Below are 24815 nucleotides of genomic sequence, written 5' to 3' on the forward strand. Positions count from 1 at the left end.
ATGCCCGATTGAGGACCGCGAAGGAGCGGCCGGGCCGCAGATGGCGGGAATGAGGCTGCACAGCACGCGCGACAAAAATAGGTTTGGAAATGGCGTAAGATGACCGCGTTCCAGGTCACCGCCCGGGCTGACCAAACCGGAAACATGTTCTGCCTCCAGTCACGCAAAAACTTCGACAAGTATGCAACACACTGAACAAATGCTAGTTTACGCAGCAAGATTTATTGCAGTTTTACGGTAAACCCCAGAGAATAATGACCACGCTAGTCGTCTATCTCCTCCTACGGGTACCATAGTGTTTACCTTGGTAACAGGTTTCCGCCTACTCTGCTGGTCAGTTTCCCCACGACGTTTTAAGACCCCAAGCGGATACTCATTTGTATCCACCCCGCAAACCCAAAACAAAAAAGGCAACCAGGCATCTCTGGAAAAGCATTTTTTCAAATAATTTACAGAGAAACCAAAAATCCATCTTTGCAAAGACAGCTTTAGAGCTAAAACAAGAAAAGCTTTATGTTGCTAAATTCTCAATACACTACAGCCAGCAAGTGACCAGCAGACAGACCAGCGCGGTTCCTGCATTATCATTAACCTCCAGTGCTGTTGGGGGCTGCCAAACCCCGCTCCCTCATGAACCGCAAGCCCCCGCTGTCCTTTCTCCCACTCAGCCTTGGGGCTTAATTGTCCTTGTGGACTCATTATTTGGAGCAATGCTCACCTGTTGTTACTGGTGTAAATCAATTGCTAATTGAAAGGTTAAAAAAGAGAGAGAGAGAGAGAGAGAGAGGAGAAAAGAAAACCCGTGGTCACGGCTGCCCCCACTGGACCCGTGCCTCTCCCCCACCATCCCGGACAAAGCGATAAGGGATTAGGAAGCCAACGCCAGCAGCCGGGGCAGGAGCCGAGCCAAATGGCATCCGGGAGGAAGAGAAAAGGGAAAAAACACAGGTGGTTATGAACTGAAATAAATGTCCTAGTGGCTTATGGGGTGATTAATTGTGCAAAGTGCAGCCGTAGGAGACCGGCGGACCCACAAAGGGTAATTAATCACGCCGAGCCGCACGTACTCCGGCAAGAAGCCGTGAGAAATGGACTCGGGGGGGCAGAGAGGGGTCAGTGCTCACCGTCGGCTGATGCAGTTATCAATCAGAGCACCGAGCCCCACACTCAGCTCAAGGATGCTGCTGTTATAACAGATGTCGGCACCATCGCCGTCAAAGCCGGGGGGCTGTGAGGCTACGTTGCCCCCGCATTTCCAGGGCGATTTAGCCAGTGGAGGGGATGGAAAACACACTTAAGGAACTGTACTGCTAACTGTACTAGATTTAGTGTTACCAGTCACCTGCTTAAAGGGATTATGTAGCCATACATCTCAGTCGCACGCGGATGCACACCGTGTTAAAGCGAAGCTACTGCCCAAGGCTGCAATGCATCCAATTTAAAAATCAAATGCTAAAAGTCCTTGGAAATACTTAAGTTGTTGTGGGGGGGGGAGGGGACTGCTGCAGATTCCTCCATTTAAAAAATCACAAGTGTGACCAGTGCGTGAGACATCCAACATTTCAAAGACACAAATGTTCACCAAGCCGTCCATACAACCCATCTGGCAGACTGCGCTGACTACAACTTTTCTGCAATTTTTCCTTAATTTTTTTGCAAGGAAATGTAATGGTCTTTATAAGCATTTACAAGCAAGCATAAAATAATTTCCAGGGAATAGGGTTGTGTGTGAGTGTGCGATTGGGGGGGGGGGGGGGGGGGGGGGGGGGGTAGCGGATGGCACAAAAAAGCACCACATACACCTATAGCTGATCCATCTTATTTGACACCTAAGCCTAATAGACCTGGGCGCTCAGTTCCGCGGTCGGATTTTTAATTAAAGTCCAGTGGACCGTAAGGTCTGACCTTTCGGTGTCAGACCCTAAAAATATCAGCTGTTACGATGTCAGGTGCGAGAGGAAAAAAAATTTAAATCTGTTGTACTGTAATTGCAGCTTCATAAGAGTTTCAGCTGTGCTAGAAAATTTCCTTAGTGGTATCGCTAGCTTAGTATTAAGTTCTTGTGTTAGTAGCTGTGTTGCATTTATTGTTTGACACTTACTCTGTTTATCTCATTTAATCTTTTAGCATGATGTCTGCTCCACTATGTGCTGGATAGATGATTTTAGTGAAGGTAGAGAAGTGTTGGGTTGTTGAGGTGCTGTGACCCAGAGCAGATGGTGATAAACTGTCTTGTGGCGAGTGGCGCGAATCACTAAGGCGACTATCCTCTGACTAAGGGTGGAGGACATGGGAGGTGGAGTGGTTTTGACGAGCGGACCGGTGTCGGCATCATATGAAGGGTAACTTGCTGATTAACAGAATATATGACAAACAATCATGGGTTACAGAAACATTGACATGCGGTAACCAAGGACTCATGGGTTGACGTTGGGGCGGGCACTGAGCTGATGCCTAAGGAAGGGGAACCAATCAGAAATGAGACGGTCGACCGGGGCTGTGTTAGGGGTATATTCAATTATTTGAGGACTAACCAATGAAATGTAATTTCCTGATTAATCACGATATAACAATATAGCTATAACGAGAGTTGGTTACATCATATCCAGCCAGATGCTATTGTGTTTATAGCGCGTTTATAAAAATACAAATAAAATAAATAATCTACTAAAACAGAAGAGCTCTCAATACTTTAGGCTGCCAGTAAGCAGGCCTGCATGCGCTCCCCCGGAATAACCTCCAGGGGAAGCGGGGAGGGGAATCTCGCTCTGACGGTAACTAGGCGCCGATCTGCAAGAGCCACGTGACGTTTCGGCAGGAGCGAGCTGGCAGGTAGCTGCCGAAAGGTGATATGCAACAAGAACAGCTGCCATTTGCAATACAGAGATGAACAGATGTTACTATTTACTTTTAAATGCAAAACAACTGGCCAACATCCGTGGCATATTCCCTACTAGCTAATCGGAAAAACAAAAAAAAAAAAGATCCTCACAAAACGGCAGTTACTAAAGACAGAAAATCACGTCAAGTCGTCGAACGGCGATGACAGGCTTAAATGGCGAGCAGCATTCAGTCGGCAGATACAGCAGACGGAAAGAGCGAGCGGACTTCGCTAGAGACACATAATTAGGCTTACCGTCACAGACTTCAGAGTCATGCCGTGGTAGGTGCCCATAGTGTCGATCTTGAAGCCCTCGGTTTCTGAAGAGGGTAGGGAGAGAAAAAGGCAACATCATTACCCCCTCTGCAGAGAATATCAGTGTTTCGGAAAGACATCCCACATTTCACATCAAAGGCGGCTTACGAAGAATCACACCGCATCATTTAGCGATATTTTACTCTGGTGGAAGTACTCGAGGCAGATAATGTGCATCTACAAGGATACGCTTGTTTAAAATTTCCCACATGCAACAAAAACCCCACACTTACTGAGATACTGCCGGAATTTAGGGCGTGTATTTTCATTTGCCGAAATTTTAAATTGCCCATTTTTCATAACAGTGGCTTTTGAAAATACCGTCAAATCCCATTTACCACTTATGTCCGGATGGCTTAACAGTACGGAAAATTAAAGGTTCAAATTGTGAGTGTGAGAGAGGTAAGGAGTGCGCTGACACAGCGCGTTGCCACACCCACCACACGACAAACCACCTCAAGGATGAGAACCTCCATGCAGCCGTGCAGTGGGTGATACCTCAGTACCACACTAGCCCAAATGGACCAGTGTTTGGTTTTTTTTCCAGTGGCTGGAGTGCCAATCCTGCCACCAACCCTCAAAATTTCCCTGTAAGCTGGAGGACCTGCTTGCAGGACAGGATGTAGGTTAACGTCACACCCAATATGAGGCAACTGCAGGTTAAGGGGTTCTGCTCAAGGGCCCAGTTAAGTAGGATCACTGCTGGCATTCACGGGATTCGAACCCGCAACCTTCAGATTGCTGGCACAGATCCCTCGCCTCGGAGGGAGAGGTGTGAGAGGAGTGGAATGATCATTATATTATGATATAAAAAAGCTGGTTTTGATCCTTCACAAACACATGAACAGTGGGATGGGAGCGAGGCCCACAGAAATGCTAACGTAACAAACATAGGAGTGATGGTGAAGCAGTGCTTCAGAGTTTGTGTGACGGAATAGGAACTCCCACAGGATGCATGTTTGTGTGTGTGTGGGGCGAGCTGAAAAAGCCCTGAGACAAAGGCACTCTCCATCTGCGGGCCGGGTTCCTGCAGGCACCAAATTGCACACGAGGGAACATGAGGACTAGCGATGGCTTTTCCGGTTCCACTGGTATCACTTTTATAATTACCCACTTATATCAAATCCGGTTCCAAATGCCTTGGAGTGTCACCAGCAGCCGTTCGGTCACCCCCCACCCCGTAAGCAGTCCCTTGTACCAGCACGTTGACCAGGATACAAATTCAGCATTTAAGTTCTCTGCTATGAGCACGTTTTACAAACAGCAGGAGAAGCCATATTTAACTAGGACCTCGTCGTCATCCAAACACACACATCACAACAACACAACAAACAACCAGATGTGTCTAAGAGACTTGGTAGATGTGACATTCTAAAAAGGCGGGAGAGGATGTGTGAACTGAAAGCCTAAACAGCAGCCCCACGTGGTAACCAAGGTAATTTTAATTCCATTTCTTTATATTAGATCTTATTCAATACTTTATTTTTTTTCAAATTTGCTTCCTTTATTAAAGGTTCTCTTAAGTTTTATGAGTTCGAGCATTTTTGTTTGTTTGTACTTTCTGAAATAAAGTCCTCAAATGAATAGATTAAACCCTCAAACAAAAAACCCCACAGAGCACTATGTGTTACGAACAAAGGTACCACTTTTATAAACATTGCAAACCCGTCTATTTATAACCGGGTTCCGTTCCTTACGCTGCACACCTGGAAATCGACCATTTACATCCACGACACACTCGCTTCTCTTAGAGCTGGCATGGTACTCACAATGGTTCCATACTGTGCGACTCAAAAATAGAAGCTGGAAAAACAGAAAAAAAATTCTCGCATATTTGCTCATTTTTATTTACATTAGTTTTGGAATTTCCTTTCACCGCAGATTAGCTTTTGTGTCTAAGTTATGCCTTGGATTTTGTCTTAATTTCGATTAACAATCACAAGCATTTGTTACCATTTTCATTCCCGCATTAATGATAACGATAAATGATAATTCTGCTGATAACGCACCTTTGTCAATGTTCGATCAGCGTCCCACACTCAAAACCCAACACATGGACCAGACGTGGACGATGCCTACTTCTACTGAACTGGTAACACGGCAACACAGGACACTCAATTAGTGTGCAGAGGAGCAGACATGAATCAACGTCCGCCGGTTTTTGCTACCCGCTCTCAATTCAGGCGACGGCGTTACTCACCCTGCCATGTACGACAGTCCTTAATTGATCGTCGATACGAGGCTGATGAGCCAGAGGTCTCAATGTTTCCAATTTAATTAGTGCTTTTTTCCCTGCACGGACACATTTGGCAGGCCATATTTTCGAAGCGTGGGAGGATGCGGCGCCTGCGGTTTAAGTGTGCCGCGATGGCGGCCCAGTGGGTTGGGATGGAGCGGTGTGATACGCGGCACTGTCACGGCGAAGAGCAAAAGCTGATGATTGGGAGGAATGATGCTCGTCCAAAGCCTGTCATTTTAATTGCAAGCCTGCCCACTGTTCCCACTCACATTCACGACTCTGTTTCCTTCCCGGCTAGACACTGCACTGGCCCCCCCCGAACTTGCATTAGCAGCATAATCAGTAATCTTCCAGAGTATTTCGCCCCCCCCCCCACCACCAATCCATCTTTAACATCTTATTTATAAGTGTAACACACTGACAAAAAAAAAACGTGCAAAGCAAATGGTTATACGTAACCGTTGCTGTCAGTGCTGAACTGAAACGTCAGGTAGCGTGATGAGAATTCGGCTAAGAAGCAATCGATAAGATTCGGCCGAGAAACAAGCTATAAGCTAGCCACTGAATTCCGCCCTGCATGTTCACCACTCTGACCATCTACTCGGATGTCCGTTTCGACTCACTTTTCATGGGTAATAGGACGAGCGATCGCAAGCTGTCATTGGTGGCGCGTCGATTTGGAATATCAATGGACAGGTTCAAGATGTGGATTGCGGTGACAGGTAGAATGAGTCAGGGACGAGCACATCAGGCATTAGTCACTCAATCGACAAATATCACTGTGACCGGAGCAACCTCAGAGAGACAGAATCCCGACAAACCAGTCAGTCAGCCAACGCGAGCAAATAATTATCCCTTCTTGCAGTCATACATGGTCCATAAGGCACCACAGAGGTGCAAAAGCTAGACATTTTAAAAGCATGTCATTCTATTCATTAAGACAAAAGGTGTCATTTTAATCATTCAACAAACCTGATGATTCAGTACGAGAAAAAAATAATAATAGACAATACATGTGTATTATGTAAAGCACATGGCATTAACAGTGAGTCATGGCACACAAAGGCAACACGAGGCCAACGGTGTGAAGCCTCTCGGTATAGATGGTGGAGGGCGTGGAGACACACTGCGGTTATCAGTCCACTCACCTTCTTTCCCTTTAAACCGTTCCTGGTCATATCTGTTGTAAGCAGCTGGTACTGGCGGTTTGTTCCTTACTGATGGGTCCTTTGGATGGGGGAGGGGGGGGGGCAGAGAGACACCAATCAACATTCCACATCGCTAACTACACCAATGCTTATTTAGCTTGTGTGAAAACATTCACGTTAGCAAAGCTATATCAGGAGATTTGTTGTGTCGCACCCAGTGCTGCAGTAACACAGATTAATAGAGCGGTATTATGCACCCCACTGCTCCGAAACTGATAAAGGTGAAAGGGGGCCTTGAAGAGGAACATAAGACGTGAAGTTGAGGCACTTGCTTGGGGTGGGGGGGGGGGGGGAGGGGGGCGGCACGCTTACCACCTGGGTGGTGTTGGGGGCTGGCCGCTGTTCAGGGGCTCTACCCTCCTCCCTGGCTTTCACGGACTGCAGAATAGCAAATATGTTCTTGGAAAAGTTCTGAAAACAAAAGAGAGAGATGGCCGTCACTGTGGTGTGTGTGTGTGTGTGTGTGTGTGTGCGGGTGGGCGGGCATTGCTGCCGCACTCCCTGGGGAGATCAAAACAAAAGGTCAGATGCACATCAGTCAAACCCTAATCATAAATCAGACACGGGAAACAGCAGGGTCACGCACATGGTCTTCAGAAGGTTACGGTGACGGCACCTGAGAAACACGCCAGTCCCAAATCGATCCCCTGCCGCCCCGCGGCATCCCTCGGCCCCCAGTGCCCGCGTGACGATCACCGTACGCAACGGCAGATCTGGAATAGACATCAGACCCGGGCTGGAAGGTGCCACAGACGCAGCACAGACCGAGAACGGACGCCTCAGAGATAAATATAGCCGGCGATACATAAATTTGAGGAGCCGGTGTCTAAAATAATGAGCGCCTCCAGACTGTTTACCGTGGGGAGCTGTGCCGACTTCAACTTATTTTGGTCCCCTGGGGAAGATCAAAGAATATCACTGTAATTACGCCTTCCTTTTCCACAAGATTGCTGTGGTGTGGTAGCAGGTTTTCAGCACCATCTTGGGGATGTCGCAAATCACCCACGCCATCTGGCTCGAGATGTTGCTACGAAGGCTCGGATCCGGCGAGGGTCCCAGAAAAACATGGCGACCCAGTGTTTCCACCGCACACCGCTCCAACCACGTACATCGTCTTACTTAAATCACAGGGAGTGGACAGTGTAATTGTATTACAATAATCTTTCCTTAACAACCGGCGTGTCAATTCAGTCAGACTCCCAGGCTTTTAAGACTGGTGAGTACCCCCGCCCCCCCCACAGCTGAAGTAGAATCATCGTCTCCTCATAATTGGGAGGCTGACAACTGAATGACTGTATCCACAAAAAGAGCAGAGAGAGGGCAGCGTGGGTCACGTCTGCGAAAACTTGTCATCCGCAAATGCCGATTAATGGAGTGACCGACTTTAAACTTAATATACAACGATGGCAGCAAATTTACTTCCAGGGCAAACCCCCAATAATCCAACTTAATAATCTGAATAAAAAAAAAAATTAAAAAATTCTACAGGGTTACAGTACATGTAAAGATTGCTGCAACTTCTAAAATTAATTAAAATCAAGCCTTCCACAAACCTCCTTCTCACAAAAGAACATTCTGGAATGAAGATTTCTCATGACTGCACTAAAATTCAAATGATCTAAAAATACAAATCAACATGTAGGCTTTTCTGAACCATGCAACACCAGAGCAGTGTTCATAAGCCAGGCAATGGCGCAAGGGGGAAACTTCCACGCAAACACGCAAAGGGAAAACCGTCAGCGGCGGTGCTGTGCGCGCCGAACCGAACGTGAATATCAGGCACAGGAAATGACAGCATGCATGTCTGGTGAATGAACAACAATGCTTACAGCTGCACCAGCATTTACCGGCTGAAGTCAGTGCATAAAATTAAATCACTCATTTATTTTCTGCCAGTTAAACTGTGCCTAGTTTTAATCAACTAACTATACAGATAAGGGTGCATTAGAAGGCTCTTAACACTATTTAATTGCGAACAATTAAAAGATAAATTTGCAATCAGAAAAAAAAGGTACAGCTTTTCTTAGCAGGCAGGAAAAAAAATTTTTTTATCGCAGCTGCTGCAGAGCAACTCTGCCCCCTGCTGAACGAATAATGAATTACAATTTATGCCGCAAATCTGAACAGAGCTTTGCCTTGGGACTACCTGCAGAGTCCATCAAATAATGTGGAAAGTTAACATGCGACACTTCAAAGGCTGAAAAGAAAAATGCATCGAGAGTTTGACAATAACCCAATATCATGTTAAATGCAGTAGCCAGAATCCCAGGTAGAGAATATCCTATTTCATCATACACTTGTGCAAAGTGAAATGAAAACTGAATTAAACAAATGACTGGCCAAGTAAAATAATGTACCCTCTGCCAGTCAGTGTTACCTTCATTTAATCTTAACCAATTCAGAATATAAAGCTAAGTTTAATTAAAATCAGCTATACACACAGTAAAGTTGCTCGTATTGAACCAATACTAAGAAGGCTTTGCCGAGAAAGCTTGATACACTTAATTGTGTGTGTGTGTGTGTGTGTGTGTGTGTGTGTGTGTGTGTGTGTGTGTGTGTGTGAGTGAGTGCGGGAAAAGGGGGGGTAATTTAAGTACAGTACACACTGGTGTACCAGCTAGCACTGAATTCAAGTCAATCTAGTTTTGTCAGAAATACTTTTTTTTTGTGTGTGTCTGTGAGTACCTGTTTGTACCCCTGTGTGTGTCTGTGAGTACCTGTTTGTACCCCTGTGTGTGTCTGTGAGTACCTGTTTGTACCCCTGTGTGTGTCTGTGAGTACCTGTTTGTACCCCTGTGTGTGTCTGTGAGTACCTGTTTGTACACCTGTGTGTGTCTGTGAGTACCTGTTTGTACACCTGTGTGTGTCTGTGAGTACCTGTTTGTACACCTGTGTGTGTCTGTGAGTACCTGTTTGTACACCTGTGTGTGTCTGTGAGTACCTGTTTGTACACCTGTGTGTGTCTGTGAGTACCTGTTTGTACACCTGTGTGTGTCTGTGAGTACCTGTTTGTACCCCTGTGTGTGTCTGTGAGTACCTGTTTGTACCCCTGTGTGTGTCTGTGAGTACCTGTTTGTACCCCTGTGTGTGTCTGTGAGTACCTGTTTGTACACCTGTGTGTGTCTGTGAGTACCTGTTTGTACACCTATGTGTGTGAGTGCGCTGGTGTTCATAAGGTTTCTCCATGTAAATGTCCAGTAGTGTGTGCGGGGAGCCACAGCCCCACCCCTCAGGACATGAAGCAGACAGGGAGGAGACCCGGGCCCCAGACATCCAGAGGCCCCCCAGGGCATGGGAGCCCCAGGAGGACCAACGCAGGGAGAATAGCAGCCCTCACCCAGAAAAGGGCAGAGGAGAGCTCCGGAGGGAGGTCATCCGGCAGCCACAGTGCAGGAGCCCCAGGGGGCCGTGGATTTAGACACACAGAAATGAACGCTGTACACATACTCTCACTCCCCATATATACTCTATGTGGACCCCTATTTTTTCCTCTGGCGCGGAGACCAGAAGACCACCGCAGCAGCCGAGAAGCCCACCAGCCCATACCCCGACCAGACGGCCAGCTCTTCCTCTCAGCCCCCAGCTCCAAATGGGGAAAAGAGAACGAGGGTGTGAAAAGACCCCATGCCCCCTTTTCGTCCGCTCAGATGTGGTGTTGGTGCGTGTTGTTCTAAAATGCTTTTAAAACAGGGGAATGGCATGGCGCTAACCACCCCCTGCCGACCAGAAATACTTTCAACATAAACCAAACACTGACAGCCCCCAAAAGGCCTCAAGTACATAATACTGAAAATGTCACCATTAAACAAGCCCCTCAAGCATGCAAGACTGATCTGCAGCCTTTGTGAGAGAAGGGCAATGGTAACGCCTTTAGCTCCAACACTCAAACTTTATTCTGTCTCATTCGGTTCATTTCCTTACCATAAATGTGCTATATTTTCGGTTTTGATGAGGCTTTGAAGACAGACGGTCCATTTTCATAAAGGGGTATGTTCCTCAATCGCTCTGTTATGATAATTATGGGCTATCAGTCAGACGATCTCACTCGGGAGAGCTGTAGTCCACGAGAACACAAATCGATCTCATTGGTGCTAAAAAGATAAACTGAAAATAAATCGAGTCCGACAGACCGTGCAGAAGAACGACACCTGAAACAGGGAGGGAAGAGACTGAACTAGCAGAAAATTAAACCTGCTAATATTCAGTTACTGCATTCTGTTAAGTAGTCTACCTTTAGTTCTGCAGGCATGTCAGGGATTCAGAGATAATAAATTTGAGAGCAAGTCGTGCAGCCCGTGATTGCCCTCAACAACCAAGCTAGTAACCAAGTGGGGCACACTGGTCAGATTGAAAAATTTACAAGCGGCGATTCTGATACGGCCAAAGTGTCTGTGGAGAGCAATCACAAGAGCCCCTAACCAAGAGAGAAGCCGGGGCCACCATTCTTGATCAATAGGAATTACGGTTAAGCAGTCCTTGCACTGTAGACCATCGTAAAACACGAGTCTTGGAAAAAATGCAGGTTGTCCTACCAGAGACCCCAGTCTGAACACTTAAACACACCAAGAACAAAACCGATAAACAGCTGCTCCATGACAAACCCATTCCTCCTCTTTAACAAATCGTATCCTTTTCTGTGCCTCTCTGCCACCTAAGCAGAATTATACTTTAAGACACATTTAGCACTCAAGGCCTCAGTGCACACAGCAGATACATGTTCAGACACATTAAACGCATATTTCAGCGCCTCACATTTAAGACGCGTCTAAGTAGAGAAGCTTTCAACTTACTGCTGTTGCATAACGTACATAAACTTGCAAATGACGGGACTTTCGATGACAAACAAGAAGATCCTTTACAACAAGGCTTTCAAATCCATTTCAATTAATGGGCCACAGTGGACTCAATCCCACATGGGCCAATCTATGCATAACAGGTCAATAATTAAACATTATCACCTTTAACACTTGGGAACAAAAAATCTGTTCACATCAACTGTTTTGACTCCAGAGGTGTTAGTCATTCCTGGGGTGTTAGTTTACTGGTTGCCTCCATACAAGCTACCCTCACAAAAAAGATTACAAGTTCTAATCAATATGTGATTACTGATATAACGCATTAATATCTGGTAACAAATTGTGACACTAAGCAGGGTCAGCTTCACCTGCCTGTTATCTATATCACTAAGGTATAGCATACCATAATAATCAATCACTTTTTAGTTCATTCACCGAGTGCTGCTGAGTACAGGAAACACATAAAATTCTGCCAGCAACTGCATTTCTCCTCAGAATTGCTGGCAAAAGACTGATGCTGGTAGGGCATATGATTTCTGCAGCTTTCCGCCTGCGAATCTTCACACACTCGGCATCAGAGTGCGGCCTATGGCAGCTGGCATGCACAGCGACATCACTGGGCTCCCGGCTACGATTTAAAACATACTGCCTGTTTTTTTTCGGTCTTCCCAGGAAGTCATTTATTTTGCTGCCCCCACCAGGCATTGTATTTTTCAGCCTGGTCAGTCTGATAGTGGCGCCAATTATATTCCTTCAACACTCTAGTCTCCCCGAGAGAAAAAAACCTAAGAATAACAGGGTTATTTTTTCTTTAACTTTTAAAATTTGTAATTTGGGATTTTTTCAAACCATTGGGTCTGCATTCTAAAAATCATTGGGCAGGCTGGATTAAACTTTTATCGATTTTCCTTTATTAGCAAGTTCACAGCAGGACACCCAGTACTCTGCTGCATTTACGGAAATATCCATCCAAGCCAAAATATAAAGTAAAACTTTGTGTTTGAGAACAAATGTAAATGAGCTGGAGCTCATACTTCTGGAAAATGCATGCCTGTACAGGACGGCATTTTAAGAAAATCTTGCATGTCCACACAATCATTTGACAGTTAGCGCAAAGCACTTCTGATGTCTCTGGGCTAAATGCTGTACGAAAGGATTCAGAATTTTGTTGTACGTTTAGAATTCAAAAACGAAGCAAATTACGACACCGATGACAAAGTTCCGATACAAGGAATGGAGCTCCACACGCTTCTTCCTCCTACCTTCCCGCTGCTCTGTAGAATCGTGGTCCTCGTCCTCCATACTCTCTCCCTGCTGACGATGTCCCTGGTGACATCCACCTCTGCGTCGACGAAACTCCTCTGCTGGGCAATGTCGTCATCGAAGTCGGTCTTGATCGTCGACCGTTTCTTTGCCATGATCTTTGCCTTGATAGCGGCGATCTTCTCCACCGACATCGTGTCCGACAGGGACCTAAAAGAACAAGAACGGCCAATGAAAATGTGTTGAGATATAAGGAAGAAAACCCACTACTGTCATGCCCTTCCAGCACCGAGACCTTAACATTCATCGGGCTGCAGGATATGCACTTTCCTCAGTGATTTTTGGTAACTGCAATACCTCCATAAGAAGTGAAAAAGCCAAATTTGCACAACCAAAAACCAGTATTTCGAAAAGGAATCCACAAGCACAATTTCAAAATGTAACTCAATGTACTTACTGTAATGTCCACATGCGGCATTTATTAAAGCATACCTTGCACAGACAAGTGCATACTTTTCTACATATCAACCACACATGAACAGATATATCATCTGAACTGTATGTGACCACTGTCTTAACTGTGTACATATCCAGAGTACGAGAATCAGTGACATCCAGCTGCATGTGAGATTCAGATTCAAAATGCAAGACAAAACATGTTTTACGAAACATGGATTTATTGCCGTTTTAAATAGACCTTGTCATACTGCTTGCACATGCACTTAAATATCATGACATAGGTATGCGATGGCAAACCACTCCAACTGCTTAAAAATAACCATGTGAACTATAACTGCAATTTGGCAGAGCCTGATGTGTTGAGCGTCAAAGTCGGTAAACTAGTCAAAGAGGAAACGATCCTTCAAATTGTCCATGGCAGGTTGAAAGCATCCCCATCTGGCTACATCATTACATTAAATCTTCAAGTTCTGCTTATATTATTGGTAGCAGAAACGATCATTTACTCAGATGTATTTAACCATTTCCTGTGCACATTTCAAGTACTGAAAAGCTCCTGCTTGTGCTTAGACAAACAGAGCCGCCTGAAGCAGACAAAATACATGCTGCATGATAAGATTCATACCTGATCTGATCGGTCTGCACGATGCCTTCTTTATGTCCCTCGAGGCGGGCGGCTAAACGCTCCTTATCCAGACGCACCCGTTCTTCATCCTGACAGAGCAACCAAACTCACACTTAATGCAGGACACTATGACAATATTTCCCACATGCGCCACATGCATAGTGAATTGTACAGTCATTACTGCTGCTCGTCTGCTTGTTTCCCAGTGAGTAGCTTTCTTTAAATGACACAGCCTTACACTTACCCTCCCATGCACAAAAACAATACTCCATAACCTGCAGTATTGCATAACAATACTTCTTACCTCTACCCTTGGCTTCTTTGCTTCCGAAGAGACTTCATCTGCTGCTCTCTTAACTGTTCACGAGAAGACAAAACATTCATCACAGGTACAAACCACATCCACTGATGCTGTCGACTTACACAGTTCCATTCCAACTAATTAAATCGCCTAAATTAACCTATAGCCAAATAGAACTTATAATCTACCAGCGGTGTGTGTAAAATGGTTCACGGTATTGTCGTGAGTTATTCCGACAGAGAAAAAAAAGCAGTGCAGTGAAATACGACGCGATCGCACATGTGCACACTACAATAATGAGGCTGAAACAATATATTTTGCAGCGCTGATTTAGATTTGCTTCTATGTTGTAGATGCTTTCAATAAGCTGCCAATGAACGGCGAGGTACAAATAAAACAACTCAATGACAAGAGGTGCAACATTAAGAACTTTCAGGGAATGTAGAGACGCATCAGGCTAGCAGAAGTAAATTCATGACTATTAAACCCAAAGGAAAAGCATACAAACTGGAAGTGCTGTGCATAATATTTGCTAAAGTTACCGAACAGTGCAAATTATAACTGACAGTTTACAAACCTTGTGTCGGTCTCTGTAATCCAATTTCGATTGGTGCACTTCTGTCAATACTTGCTGAGGTGGCTGTAAAGAAAAGCTTAAATATAAAGAATGCAGTTCCAAGGCTCACATTTTGGAAAAGACATTTTTATAGCTGAGCACTCACATTATGCACATGTATGTCTGCACACACACCTATTATGAATTTTTACTTACAACTTTCTCCATTGAGATAAGACAGCAAATCCTTTCGGTCAGGTCTTGTTACAACAGGAATGTTTTCTGTCTATGAAGTCAAAATAAGTTTTAATTAAGAGTGGCAAACTCCAGTAAAATGGAAAAACCAATAGCATGTTATAACAACTATAAAAGAAAAATACTACAAAAATAGCAATAGCATTTTAATGAAAGTAACTTGCGATGCTAGCAATCTAAGACCGGCACACAAAAAAACAGACTTACTGCAGCCCTTCGCACGTAAGATGGATGAGGAAGGTGCACATTGTTAAGCAGGAACAGAATGGAATCCAAAGTATAGTATTCCTTGGGCTGGCCCTCCTTCCCCGTTCTGCAGTTAATCATACATATTAATCACACAAAAGGAAAACACGTCCCGACGCGGTATCTTTCAAAGAACATGGGTGTGACGATGCTGTAAACAGCAAATTTCAAATGTATTTCGTGAGCTGAGGAAGCAGGTGCGGACTGACACATGGAAACCAACATCTAGTGACGAAATTACTCAATAAGTCAATTTCCCCTCGAAACATAAACAGTGAACGTCTGACTTTGGATCTATCGGTACCATTCCGGTACCTTGGCGACTTCAAAGATGCGAGGTAGTGACATAGTCAAGAAAATCCGCCTAACGAGCATGGCAGCAACTTCACTAAAGTAATGTCACATTCAGTCCCGGTTTCCAAAGATTAATCTTGCAATTTCTGTAGCAGACAATCGAGTTTATACAAAGTACCGAGTCTAAGGGTTTACCTGACAGGTAGGTCTGTGTGTCTGTAGCGGGACTTGACAGACCAGGTAAGAAGCTACAGCGGCTACGCTAAAAATATAAATAAAACAACCTACTTGCATGGCTAGTATTTACGCAGCTACAAGACACTAAGAGCGCAACTATACACATATGTAAAACACGAAGTGGTACCAGTAATATACGCGCTTATATAAACCAGGCTAACTCCATAACTATGTCATAAAAGCTTGTTTTATCGAACATGCTGCCTTGAACGCAGGAAAAGTTTACCAAGAACTGTAGGCAGCTAACATGGAGGGAGCTAGCATCTTAAAGACTCAAACGGTTCGTCGACATACCCCCAAATGACGTAGTTAGTTTTGACATTTTTCGGCCAAGAAAACTCTCCAAATATAACTTCATCTCCCTTTGCGACGATTTCTTTTTTCTGGATGTTGTACTGACGAAGAACACTCAGTACGTCCGCCATCTTCACTTGTCTTCACAGAGTGAATTTGGTAGGCCCCCAAGCGGTTTTCAATTGTGAGTAGTCTCTGAACGCGCCTGTTTTAAATTATTTCGCTACTCTGCATGTTATTATAATGATTCATCAAAATAATATAAAAGCTATGATTTACTTATTTAAGAAAAATATACACATATAGAAAATATACTTGTTTCTGTATGTCCTTTACTTGAACGTCTAAAAGGAAAACAATATAATCTATTTTACAGGCATGCTGCGAACAGACTGTTTTGGATCCACTCTCTACAATTGTCGACATAGAAATAGAATAAAAGAGCAGGTACTGCTTTATACCAGCAGGCGACACTTTATTAGCTGCAACTAGTACATTCCAGTTTCTGTCCCTTGCAGTCGGAGCAGCCATGTTGTGCAGGAGCTATCCCTAAGTTCTTGTAAATAACAGCTTTGATTAGCCCAGCAACTTTGGAACTGGCATTTTTAATCATGCAATGTATATGTATTTAGAAAATCTAGGTAGAAGAGGACACACACACATACATGTGGGTGTGGAACATACATAGGGCATTTATTAGGTGGCCAAATTATTATAACTAGAGTGAATTATATTGTTTACTATTTCAAATTAGCTCTTTTGTGATCCTAGATTCACAATCGCAAGCTATTGTTTTTAGAGTGAAGCTGTATAATGTATCATCACTTTTGTAAGCGAACAAGCCTTAATGACAATCCGTCAGGTTATGTATGATACACAAACATTCTTAAGAAAGACTTAGCCATCATACCAATGTCTTTGCACTATTGTTAATTTTTTGCAGGTTTTGTGATTTTTTTTTTCTCTGGTTCCATATTTGGCATGGTTTTAAAGAAAGCAACACGCCATTCTGAAGACCATTTTATTACAGGTTCAGGTGCATAAACACCACAATACCTTCTGTTTACCTTCAGATCACCTATCAAGTTTGAGTCATGGTGATCCAGGGATTTACACGTTTAAAGATGAACGGATGCTAGTCAGTCATACGCTACGCGCAAAAAATCACCACGCAAAACTGCAATTCACAGTCTGAAGCTTACCCACTCAGCCGGTCTTTGTACCATGGAAACCTGATTACCTAGAGTGGTGTTTCCCAGCCTGGTGCTCAGGGACCCCCCGAGGGGGTCCATGTTTTTGTTTCCTCCCAAGAGAAGCGAAAATGTGGGCTGTCTTGCAGGGAGCTAGGAGGGAGCAAAAACAGGAACCATCCGGGGGTCCTCAAGGACCAAGTGGGTAAACACTGACCTAGAGGAAAGCCTCAAAGATACAGGTAGAACATGTGTGCTCCACAGACAGCTGTGGCCGTATTATAATGAGTAGCCTGAAAGGTACAAGGTCACCACTCACCGTCTGTGTCGCTAGTTCATTGGAAATGCATTTCAGGGCTATTTCACAGTGATTCTGAATCCAGATCCCAGTGATGAAAGACATGTTTTTTTTCAGTTATGGTTGAGGTTTTATAAATGCCACAATGTCAAAGCAGTTGATTTCATTGTGATTTTGAAGTTTTGAGAGTTACAAACAAAAAAAAACTGTAGGCCCGATTAAATCGAAAAGTGGTAGACAAGAATTTAAGTGTTTTGGTAAAACCCAAGGAGTGTGGTGCAACTCATGGCAGTTGCTTGTTAAGTGCCTGCTTCAAAATCCGCTTATCGTTCTCAGAAAGAACTCACCCCCGCTGTCATTTTTTAGTTTATTTCATTTTTGTTTGAAGTATAAAGTATTTCAAATTCATTTAAAATACAGATCTAAAGTGTTACATGAATAATATAAAAAAGGTACATTCAATTGCAGCTTTCACATCTAAAAAGTAGTGAAACATTGCTACGTTAGTTTGAATTAGTCTAACTTTCTGACGCTTAAGTGTTATGACTTCTGGCAGTATTTTTTTTTTCTATTACCTAGCAGGTGTAACTTTGTCAAACAATAAAAAGGTGGATTCATCTTCGCCAGCAGGATCAGCACCGGAAAACTTCCATGGTAATGCACAGTAGGCATCACATAAATGGGGATAAAGACTGTAAACAAATTAAGGAGAAATAATTTTTTTTTAAATGATGCATCCACTCCAGATATCAGTCATTCTATGTAACCAAGGTAAAGATGATTAAAAACAATGCTACAATTGACCTCTACCCATTATCTATTTAAAAAGTTCTACCCACTTCTCATATCTGAATGGATGGAGCAAGGAAGAGGTAAAATTGGCCCATAATGGGGTGCTTTTCAGCTCGGTCCTCATTGACCCACCAGACAGTCCACATTTTTGCTCCCTCCCAGCTCCCTGCCAGACAGTTCACATTTTTGCTCCCTCCCAGCTCCCTGCCAGACAGTCCACAATTTCTGCTCCCTCCCACCTCCCTGCCAGACTGTCCACATTTTTGCTCCCTCCCGGCTCCCTGGTAGGACAGTCTGGGGGGTCCCCACTAACTGGGTTGTGAAACACTTCCATTACATACCACGCACATCACAATATACATGCTTAGCGTGAACCTAAAGGAAAAAAAAAACAAAAACATTCCAAAAACTTTTCTATCAAGTGTTAGTTGCCAGCAGCATACTTAACCTTTTGCTAAGAAACTCCTGCTTGTCGGGAAGAATCTTCTGTCCACTTCATTTTGTTCAGTACACTATACTGCTGATACTATATCAGAACTTTGATACTATTGCTGGGCCTGTTTAATTTTATATTAAAATGCAATTTCATACCAAAAAGCCTCTGCAGCAATGTGTGACACTGTCTGATATTCCAATATATAATCATCCAGCCTGCTGGACAAAATGTTAGTATTAGAATTTCCAGTGACTAAACTAGGGAGAAAAAAAACGGATGCATTACTGTAATTTCTGTGTTCTTTTATGATTTAACGTTCCACTGGACCCTTTTATTCCTAATTGCTAATATATAAAAATGTTTTGTCCTTTTCTGCCCCCAAACGCGTTCCTCTCAGATTTGATCCAAAATGAAATTCTGGATGACCAGTAGGGCTCCAGAGTCAAAGCCGGAAATGTCCATCATGCCTCGGTCCTCTGGATCCGCGATGGAGAACCCGTTTGAGGTCAAGCCACACACTATTAATTTGGAGGACAATCCCATTCTCTGCAAAACAAAAGAAACAAACATAAACAGATAAGTAGCACAATTATTCATAATGACACCAACACAAGTTAATTGTAAATGGTACAAAGGAAACAATCACCCTGGTTTGTAAATAATTAGCGAAACTTAGTCACTGCAGCATGCGAATCAGATGGCGATTCTCAAACACATGCTTGCAAAAATTATCATACAGTAAATCAAAATGTACACTGTGTGAACAGTAAATAAGCATCCCTTCGGTTTTACGTCACTGTCACACTGCAAACCCTGCAAGCACCTGTACGGAGCCAAACCTTCTGCAGTGGAAAACCAAAGCGAGCCGGAACCAATGAAATCGATGAAAAATCGCGACAAACTGAATTGCGATATAATGATTAACTGCAGCATCGATACGCACATATCTGTGCATCCTGAGTGCTTCTGCTGCGTGAATCCTCCCCAAGCTGGTGTTGCTCGTCAGGATGATGAAGACGTCTGTTGGTTTCTGGTTCTCCGTGGCCCAGACGATGGGGAGGACACAGTTCGTTGCACCACCAGTACTCTACAGAAGGGAATACTACAGCTTTACAAGCAATTCAACAACAAATGCCCAATGCGTAATCCCATACTTTGCATAATACTGCTACTTTGAAAAAATTCAGACTTTTTCCACACCTTCGCTAGCTCTGCCATTACTTGTGTGAGAGACATGTCAGGGGTGACAGGGCTGGGAATGACGGCTCCTTCGGAAAACACCAAAATCTGCGGCTCCGTTTCTGCTCGTACGATACCCTTAAAAACACAGAAACTCTGTTAATATACGGGCTGTCATGGAAATGCATTTACAGGGAATCTGAAGTAGCTATCCAAGCTATGTAACTGTAACCCCTAGCACATAATCTCAGCTCTCAAGAGCAGCGTTTCCCAATCCGGTCCGCAGTGACCCACACGCACGGTCAACGTTTTTGCTCCGTCATAGATCCCTGCCAGACAGTCCACATTTTGGCTTCCTCCCAGCTCCCTACCACAAGTTAGAAAGGAATAAAACACATGGACCGTCTGTGGATCCCAGAGGACTGGATTGGGAAACATTGCTCTTGAGAGTTGAGATTATGTGCTAGGACTTATGAAACATTATAAAAAGTCAAACCCAAAATATAGTACATTCAGAATTAAAGGGTTTTCACTGTAACTTTTGATGCTATATCCAGCCCCCCCCCCCCACCCCCCACCCCATTTATTGCAGCTGTTGCTATTAGCTCGGGCTGAGCTACGGAAGAACTGTCTTACCATAGTCATGGCTGCAGCTGCTGTGGTAGCATTGAGGTGACTTCCCAGAACCAGGCTGTTTGACATACAGACGTCCACAGCCAACACGAAGCGCTTCCCAGTGGGTTCAACATTCTGGGGAAGTGGGAAGAAGAAAAAGGTTCAATAGTATTGAGTTATTATGCATTTTCACAAACTGCAGCATGAGCCATGATCACTCGATCACACTAATTACATGAAGGTCTGTTTGTGTTTTTATTGCGAGTTCCTACCACGAAACACTTGTTAAAGGCGGCATCCAGTGCCTGGACAACTGCATGGTCAGTCTCCCACTTCACTTTTCCTCTGCTTGACTGCCCTTTCTTATAGGCTTGCAGAGCCAGCAAAACATGAAAGGGGTGGATTTTATCCTGAAAACAATCAAATAACAAACATCAAGACAACTGGCAGCCGGAATCCAAGGATTTCTAGCGACATGCATGGTGTCACACGCTAACCTTCCTCAGAGCAGATTCCGACTGGAGTCTCTCGCAGACCAGGGCAGTGTCCAAACTACCTTGCTGCAGCACGTTATCAGCAGTCATCTTCCCCAGGCTCCTCAGCAAAGTAGCTATGGGCATTTCCTTAAGTAACGTCTTGCACACCTAGTGCATAACAACATCCGCAGACACTGTACAGAATGGCCCAGATATTGGCCTATTAACACTACTTACCGAAACTACCCACAAATATTTCAAAAACACAAAATCGTAAAAACATAATTATAGAGAATCAGAGAACGGAAAAGGGTCTTGCTAACCTCTTTTGACTTCAGGTGGCTTGTCAGTAACTGTTCTGGCTCTAGTCCATGCTCCTCTAGTAGATGAATCACCTCCAACTCATCCGTGGAGTGCTTCACCTTCTCAACAGCTTCAAGATACCTCAGAACTTCAGCAACCTCCTCAGAGTTCTCCGTATTGCTATATGCCGCCTGGACCTCCTTCCATCCTTTTGTGATGTACTTATTGATCAAGGAAATCCCTAAAAACACAGCAGATAGTTATTAGTTATAATAACCAATTTTGCTTAATTATCATTTACAAATTGTGTTATTACAGGCAGCCCATAAACGCTTCAATCTGTCTGATCTTTGACTTTCAATCAGTACTAAACCTGCTGACCTATGAATTTTAATGTTCATACATCAGAACAAGGGTTTTTGTCCATAACAATGGCAAATCCCAGAGCCAGTGGAGTTTTCGCTTAAAAGATCTCTGTTAACTACCCTTAATTTAATTAACTGCATTATTATTAACAGAAAAATAAATGGTATAATAATTGTACAATAAATAAATAATAATAATTTAAAACTCCAGGTATTATAAAAGATACACTAAAATGGCAAAATAAGTAACCTTTTGTAGATCTACCCTAATGTTAAATAATATTGCTGCCAGGAGTAATTACAGGACTGCATATTTATTGCACAAATTATGTTTGTGTTTTGTTTGATTCAGTTTAATAACTTTTCTCATTTTATTAGCACAAAGGGATTTGTTTTTTTGATATATATGCAATCGCTGACTACTACATATTCACTTGCAATTAACTGCGATTCAAGTTACATATGCAGGTCCCTAGTATTAATTAATTTGCAATCTGTTAATGGTTCAAACTGTTTAATCAACAACATCTCTAATTAAAAGTACATCTGAAAATAAACTGTCATAAAATGGGAATCCAGGTGAATCCAGCAGGGACTGTCATGCTTCAGAACCCCTGCAGTATTTAAAAAAAATGACTGAACACAACAAACCCTGCACAGCTAGTATGAAAATATAAATGTGTTTAAGCCCCATAGAGTGAATTCACATGTTTTCAAACAGCACTATATAATGACAATAATAATAACTATTATAAGTTGCAATATTGTGCAGTGCTGTTGTGTATTTATTCACACCTGCATTTGCTGGCTTCATGTGTGACAGTCTCAGTAAGTCTTTATGCGACCACCCGCTCCTCTGCTTGTACTTGGTGACGGCCACTGCCAGGCTCATGGCCTCTTTTTGGTTGTACCAGTCCGAGACGCCTTTCCGCAGCGCCCGGCCCCATATGCCGCAATGCATGCCCTCCTTCAGCTCCTTCTTGAACTGCACGAAGGAGAAGAGGTGTGCGGGGAGTCGGCACACGTCCCTGAGCGCCTCGTAGGCTGCCTGCTTGGTTTTGGCGTCCGGTTGCTGCGAGCAGACGGCCAGGGCGAACAGCACCGGGCTGGGAGAGACCGACGCGCCGTCCTGGCTGAATCTGCGGATCTCCTCCACCACCTCGCACCCTCGGCCGTCCTCTATCAGCCGCATCAGCATCTGCGTGTTCTCCATGCCCGGCTGCTGTGCTCTGGCGCCGTACACGCTGCCCTCCGATCCGAAGCACAGGAAGCGTCGCAGCCGGGTCATATCGGTCACTTGCAGGGCGTCTGCCGGTACAGCCGTGCCTTCCGCTGGATCCATCGCCGTACGGCCTTTGGTGCTGGAAAGAAACCGAGAAAGGTATGCTGTATAAGTGCGATGTAGGCATAACGTGGCGTGTACCATAGTGCACCAAATTGTGAATGCATACCGCTGATGCCATTAATAAGCATAATGCATATCAGTGATAAGCATTTTATTAGCAGAATGCATACCAGTGGTATGTATGAGCAATGTATGCATATGGTGCCGGTAAGGGGTAACATATCGAAAGTACAGGAAAATATGTTTTTACTTCATGTGATCCACCAGATAAGTTAGATAAGATGATATGTCAGAGAGCCTGACATATCATCTGTACAAGGGGAAAATATTTAACCCCCCCAATCAGAAAAAAGCCCAGTTGTCTACAGTAACATGAAAGTATCCCGTGACTTGTATTAAAATAAAACTGGTTGATAACATTTCGTATGTATTAGATCTCTCTAGGCAGGAGAGGCTTGCACATCTGCACAAATAAACACGCTTACCGTTAACGCCACAGATCAAGCTAACGAGCATCTTGTTTTTTTTCTCTTTCCAAGTACTTAGCTATATAGAGATAAATGCGAAAAAACAGCTAGTAATATTTACTTGCCAGGGTAAATAGCGATCGCTGACAAACTGGCTATTTTTGTTGTCGCATACGGTGCAAGTCGGGCTGCTTTTTATGCAGCTAGAAGTCTGGCTAGCAAGCCGGTTAACGACGGGTGAACATCCAGCCCCGAAGAAGCCAAGATGCCCCCGCCCAGCCTCGGAGAAAGAAATTCGATTGCGTTTATCGATGCACAACCATCACGTTTATATGCGTGCTATAACGACGCTGATTGCAGGCAGCACTAGCTGACTAATACAGACGGACGTTTCGTCGCGATGCTCGCTTATGAGAAAACAAACCGTACCGGAGAATGAACGCTTGCGGTGGCCTGGATGGAGACGGACACCGCGCTTGGGGCGGCTAAAACCAAACAGGCCGACAGCAGTTCCTATTCACCTGATCCCCGTTGGAGCGACAGCTCGCAGGGTACCGGAGCTTTGCGGAGCAGCCCAGCCTGCAGATAGCAGACGACCCCCCTTTCAGGGAGTCTCTAAAAGGAGTCGCACTGGCAGCTGGGAGGGGACGGCCGCGCGCATGCCAGTCACGCACGAGCCAGCCGGGCACTCTGCACATCCCTCAACCGGGAGCGTGTTCATGCTTTTCAGATATGCTCTTTCAGCTTCATAAACTTGTTCAGATGGATGTAGAATGTTTGTACATTATTGATAAAAAAAATAAAAAATCACTGCAAATCGTATTATTTCCGTTTGGCTACTACAAAGTGCCATACAATTAGTGGTGGAGTACCTCAGGCAAGTGATTGCGGTTGTGATGAATGCGGTCATACTTAAAAAAAATAACTGAAATCCAATATAATAGGTATATTTTTACTAAGCTTAGTTGCCATTTAAATAGCAGTTTAATGAGTAATCATTTATAACAACTTGCCTGTCAACAGAGATTACTTAGCAAACCTAAAAAACATCCATATCATCACCTACTCTTGAAAGGATTTCTCAATTTTTTTTAGTCTAGAAAACATCCACCCATCTTCTACAGTACATTTTAATTCCTGTAAGGTTCCTCATACAGCTGTTTAAATACACTTTGTTAACTAATAAGTCAAGTATATGTGTTTTATAAATTTGGGATTCCTGGCATAAAGGAATCGATTCATAGCTGCATTTCCATACATAAAATTCAGTCGGTTTTAACTACGTTTTACTCAAATAATGATATTTAAGTAATATCTTAGTCCCTCCTCGTGCAAAATCCTCATAGTATTTATGAAAGTTATATTACAATAACACATTAA

The 24815-nt window shown here is 43.9% G+C and overlaps 2 protein-coding genes across 3 annotated transcripts in view; both read right to left on the bottom strand.

The window, feature by feature from the left end:
• cdc73 (cell division cycle 73, Paf1/RNA polymerase II complex component, homolog (S. cerevisiae)) overlaps positions 1 to 16138 on the bottom strand; it is a 39492-nt gene extending 23354 nt beyond the window's left edge. The window contains exons 1-10 of the mRNA XM_048990048.1: positions 15970 to 16138; positions 15106 to 15211; positions 14860 to 14929; positions 14665 to 14727; positions 14091 to 14143; positions 13787 to 13875; positions 12702 to 12912; positions 6956 to 7054; positions 6584 to 6662; positions 3137 to 3201 (exon numbers count right to left, since the gene is read on the bottom strand). Coding sequence (XP_048846005.1) covers positions 3137 to 3201; positions 6584 to 6662; positions 6956 to 7054; positions 12702 to 12912; positions 13787 to 13875; positions 14091 to 14143; positions 14665 to 14727; positions 14860 to 14929; positions 15106 to 15211; positions 15970 to 16100 — 966 coding nt within the window. The 5' untranslated portion in view covers positions 16101 to 16138. The remainder of the gene's footprint in view (positions 1 to 3136; positions 3202 to 6583; positions 6663 to 6955; positions 7055 to 12701; positions 12913 to 13786; positions 13876 to 14090; positions 14144 to 14664; positions 14728 to 14859; positions 14930 to 15105; positions 15212 to 15969) is intronic.
• Positions 16139 to 17810: 1672 nt separating this feature from the next.
• ro60 (Ro60, Y RNA binding protein) lies at positions 17811 to 24198 on the bottom strand. 2 transcript variants are annotated; one of them, XM_048990050.1, is made up of 9 exons: positions 23957 to 24198; positions 22419 to 22984; positions 21279 to 21499; positions 20977 to 21123; positions 20752 to 20889; positions 20501 to 20614; positions 19886 to 20002; positions 19629 to 19772; positions 17811 to 19231 (listed from the first exon to the last, which is right to left on the bottom strand). In XM_048990050.1, exons 2-9 carry the CDS (start codon positions 22963 to 22965, stop codon positions 19079 to 19081), a joined length of 1581 nt encoding a protein of 526 aa, XP_048846007.1. In that variant the 5' UTR covers positions 22966 to 22984; positions 23957 to 24198; the 3' UTR covers positions 17811 to 19078. The 2 variants fall into 2 exon arrangements, with proteins under 2 accessions (XP_048846007.1, XP_048846006.1); XM_048990049.1 differs by having other exon boundaries at positions 23865 to 24198.
• Between the last annotated feature and the right edge of the window lie 617 nt (positions 24199 to 24815).

This window comes from Brienomyrus brachyistius, chromosome 21 (genome assembly GCF_023856365.1).
Source record: "Brienomyrus brachyistius isolate T26 chromosome 21, BBRACH_0.4, whole genome shotgun sequence".
NCBI lineage: Eukaryota > Metazoa > Chordata > Actinopteri > Osteoglossiformes > Mormyridae > Brienomyrus > Brienomyrus brachyistius.

Excerpts from the sequence above, each read along its gene's own strand:
- ro60 (XM_048990050.1), bottom strand. The coding sequence starts at position 22,965 with ATGGATCCAGCGGAAGGCACGGCTGTACCGGCAGACGCCCTGCAAGTG. Across the intron at positions 20,890-20,976 it reads CGGAATCTGCTCTGAGGAAG|GATAAAATCCACCCCTTTCA; the intron begins GTTAGCGTGTGA and ends GATTGTTTTCAG. Across the intron at positions 20,615-20,751 it reads CCTTTAACAAGTGTTTCGTG|AATGTTGAACCCACTGGGAA; the intron begins GTAGGAACTCGC and ends CCACTTCCCCAG.